This window comes from Limulus polyphemus, unplaced genomic scaffold (genome assembly GCF_000517525.1).
Source record: "Limulus polyphemus unplaced genomic scaffold, Limulus_polyphemus-2.1.2 Scaffold15653, whole genome shotgun sequence".
In the NCBI taxonomy this organism is placed as follows: Eukaryota; Metazoa; Arthropoda; class Merostomata; order Xiphosura; family Limulidae; genus Limulus; species Limulus polyphemus.
In genome coordinates this window covers 1-3,947 of record NW_013681263.1, presented here as the reverse complement: position 1 = coordinate 3,947, position 3,947 = coordinate 1, and the positions used below count along the sequence as shown (strand labels likewise).

The 3,947-nt window shown below is 34.1% G+C and overlaps 1 protein-coding gene across 1 annotated transcript; it reads left to right on the top strand.

Annotated features, from left to right (window-relative positions):
• Nucleotides 1-397: 397 nt before the first annotated feature.
• LOC111084276 lies at nucleotides 398-3,689 on the top strand (the record flags this gene model as incomplete). The annotated part of the gene is made up of 3 exons (XM_022381037.1): nucleotides 398-1,523; nucleotides 2,472-2,572; nucleotides 3,642-3,689. Coding segments are annotated over 3 exons (1,275 nt in total), but the record flags the coding sequence as incomplete, so codon positions are not given.
• Nucleotides 3,690-3,947: the final 258 nt, after the last annotated feature.

Sequence of the window (3,947 nt, the reverse complement as noted above, 5' to 3'; positions counted from 1 at the left end):
TGATTACCTGAGTTTGATCACCCAGCTCTACTAATGTGAAAGGTGTGATTGCTAGCAGTTGAAATTCACTGATTACCTGAGTTTGATCACCCAGCTCTACTAATGTGAAAGGTGTGATTGCTAGCAGTTGAAATTCACTGATTACCTGAGTTGATCACCCAACTCTATTAATGTGAAAGGTGTGATTGCTAGCAGTTGAAATTCACTGATTACCTGAGTTGATCACCCAGCTCTACTAATGTGAAAGGTGTGATTGCACTTGTGGTTCGCTTCTACAAAAACAATGAATAAGAAAGAAATATTCCTTGTTTATTTGAAAGAAGATTTTTTTTCAAAGTTCTAAGAACTTGCTAGTTTTTATGTTAGATTGCTAGCTGTAAATTTTATTATCTTACAGGTTTTCTGAAGAGTTGGGACTAGATTTAGAAGGAGACTCTGTTAGAAGGAGACAAAATTCTCTGCTCCCAGCTGATCAGGGAAGGAGTAAAGGTGAATTAGGTACTGGTAGGAAGAGGAGCGGTGGACTTGATTGGCTGGAAGGGTCCGGTAGTGACGTTGAATACAAGCCGACACCGGCTGATCAGGGAAGGAGTAAAGGTGAATTAGGTACTAGTAGGAAAAGGAGCAGTGGACTTGATTGGCTGGAAGGGTCCGGTAGTGACGTTGAATACAAGCCGACACTGGAACGTGCTGGATCAAGAGATTCAGTGCCGACCTTAGAGAGAGAAACTATGAGTAATAAGGCTTCTGTTGGAACAAGGGGTGAACTGGACTGGTGTAGTGGATCAGGTAGTGACAGTGAATACAAGTCCAACTTGACCTCTGCTTCACGTAAACTAAAAGGGGCTAATGAACTGACGGTGGAGAACAGAAGTGCAGGGGATAAGCCAATGAGTGAGAGGAGGAGGGGCAGTGGACTGGACTGGCTAGGTGGGTCTCGCAACGAAAGTGAACATATCACATCTGGGTTATTGGGTGGTTCTGGAAGACGGCGGGGCCGTCAACAGCCACAAACTGACTTGTTAGGCTTTGAAGGGGAAATTAATAGTCAGGTTTCAAAAACTGAAAAAACACCATTTGCCCAAAAAGATCAGCCAGTGGACTTGATTGAAAGGCCCAGTTTTTTCCCGGGAGAACCAACCAATAAAAATTTTGGAGGTATTAAACAAGATGAATCGTCTGGAATAGATAAAAATCAAGTAAAACACAGTGAAGGGGATGATTGGTTACTTCTGAAGAAAAAGTTTGAAGCAAATAAAAGTCCTGTTTCTCCAAAACTAGTCTCAAAAACTGCCTCGCCAAGTAAATCAGAGGCCACTGGGAGTTCTCGACTTGTTCAGTTGTCTCCAGCAAAAAGTGTTGTGGGAAAACCTTTAAATCAGGAACTTTCAGACCATAGAGTAGAAGATGTAGCAGTTGGTGCATCACCGTATGTGTCTACAGGATTTATTGCCACACCCACTGTGGTGAATACCCCTCCTAATCCAATAGTACAAGCTAACCATGTTGAACTTGAAGGCTTGGTAAGTTGTATTTCTGTATTATAATGTGTGGTTAATATCAGGCCTGATACGAAGTGATATATACTTGGTTTGTGTACTATAATGTATGGTTAATATCAGGCCTCGGGTACAAAGTGATATATATATATATATATATATATATGGTCTCTAGAGCTGAATGCAGGAATCAAAAAGTTTTCAATCTACTGTCATATATTTCAGTTCATGTATCCTCCAGCTAATCTAACAAGTAATACAACACTTCTGTTAACACTTATGCTAATATTAACACTACTGCTAATAATATCATAAAAACTCCAGACACCTTAAAGTTTAAGTAAATGCAAGTATGTATAAAAATTTTAATCAGGATTTTTTAAAACATTTAAGAGTTTTGAGGCATCATAAAATCTAAACCTAGTATATCGTTAGGTATTTTTCACCAAAGCTTGCTTGAGTATTGAATGGTTTTAATTCATGGTGTCTACCCTATTTCTTCTATAATATTTTGTATTTTTGTCTGATTATTATTGACTTTGTTTCTGGACAGTTACACTCTTTCAAAGACTTTTGATAGTTTGAGTGTAACAGTCAGTTACATAACAGGTGATTTAACTAGAATGTTTGAAATTGATTCAAGTGTAAGTTTAGGATAAGGAAAACTAGGTGGCTTCACGTATTTATTATTAATAGTTGGAGTTAATACAGTCAGTTTGTTGAAAATTAGACGTAACGATGAACAACTGACTTATCTTTACAGAGGGTTACAGATGTAAATATAGACCATTCTTGTACGTTTATTAAAAGATATATCAAGTGTAAAAGTGATATGATTTTATTCTCAGTTTAAAGTTCACATTATTACATTAATTTGTAATTTGAAAATACGAAGAAAGCAGAAAGTTGGATGAAATACATTTCTAACATGGATATTTGATACACAACCTTGTCTTTAAAACATTTTTACAGCTAAAAAGTCTACATTTAGAAAGAGATCAACTAATACAAAGTATGGAGGCCATGAGGACAAGATATCAAGAAGAAATGAATCATCTTCAGTCTTTTTATCAGTAAGTTTACTTACAATAAGTTGTAGCAACTAGTACAAAGTATGGAGGCCATGAGGACAAGATATCAAGAAGAAATGAATCATCTTCAGTCTTTTTATCAGTAAGTTTACTTACAATAAGTTGTAGCAACTAGTACAAAGTATGGAGGCCATGAGGACAAGATATCAAATAAGAAATCAGTAAGTTTACTTACAATAAGTTTTCACCTATGAACAGATTTAGATATATATATTATTCACTTATGAACAGATTTAGGTATGTATATTATTCACCTATGAACAGATTTAGGTGTGTATATTATTCACTTATGAACAGATTTAGGTGTGTATATTATTCACCTATGAACAAATTTAGATATGTATATTATTCACCTATGAACAGATTTAGGTATGTATATTATTCACCTATGAACAGATTTAGGTATGTATATTATTCACTTATGAACAGATTTAGGTGTGTATATTATTCACCTATGAACAAATTTAGATATGTATATTATTCACCTATGAACAGATTTAGGTGTGTATATTCACCTATGAACAGATTTAGGTGTGTATATTATTCACTTATGAACAGATTTAGGTGTCTATATTATTCACCTATGAACAGATTTAGATATGTATATTATTCACCTATGAACAGATTTAGGTATGTATATTAATCACCTATGAACAGGTTTAGGTATGTATATTATTCACTTATGAAGAGATTTAGGTACGTATATTAATCACCTATGAACAGATTTAGGTATGTATATTATTCATTTATGAACAGATTTAGGTACGTATATTAGTCACCTATGAACAGATTTAGGTATATATGCTATACATACATATATGCAATGGCTACCAGGAGATATCCTTGCTTTAAATTACTTTGTAAGCTTTAAATCAATACAGTTTTTACCATTTATTTGTATAATTAATGGACCCTCTGTTATTGTAGGGGCATAGTAATGGATATTAACACTAATTTTTTTACAATAAATTTTTAGAACATGGTTGAATGATACAATACACAATATTCAGCTAATTATATACCTCTTACTAAGTAGAGTTCACTATTTCAGAAACCAGCAGAAGACGACAGACGAAACTTTTCAGCTGAAAGAAATTAGGTGTGTATAACATTTCACCCACTTTGATCCACTTTGATCCACTTTCATAGCTTTAAACTTTTATAGTTATTTCATTTGGTTCAGGGTCGTTTAGAATGAATAGTTATTATCATCTTTACAGTTATTACCATTGTTAAACGTTAAACAGTCAGAATGAATAGTTATTATCATCTTTACAGTTATTACCATTGTTAAACGTTAAACAGTCAGAATGAATAGTTATTATCATCTTTACAGTTATTACCATTGTTAAACGTT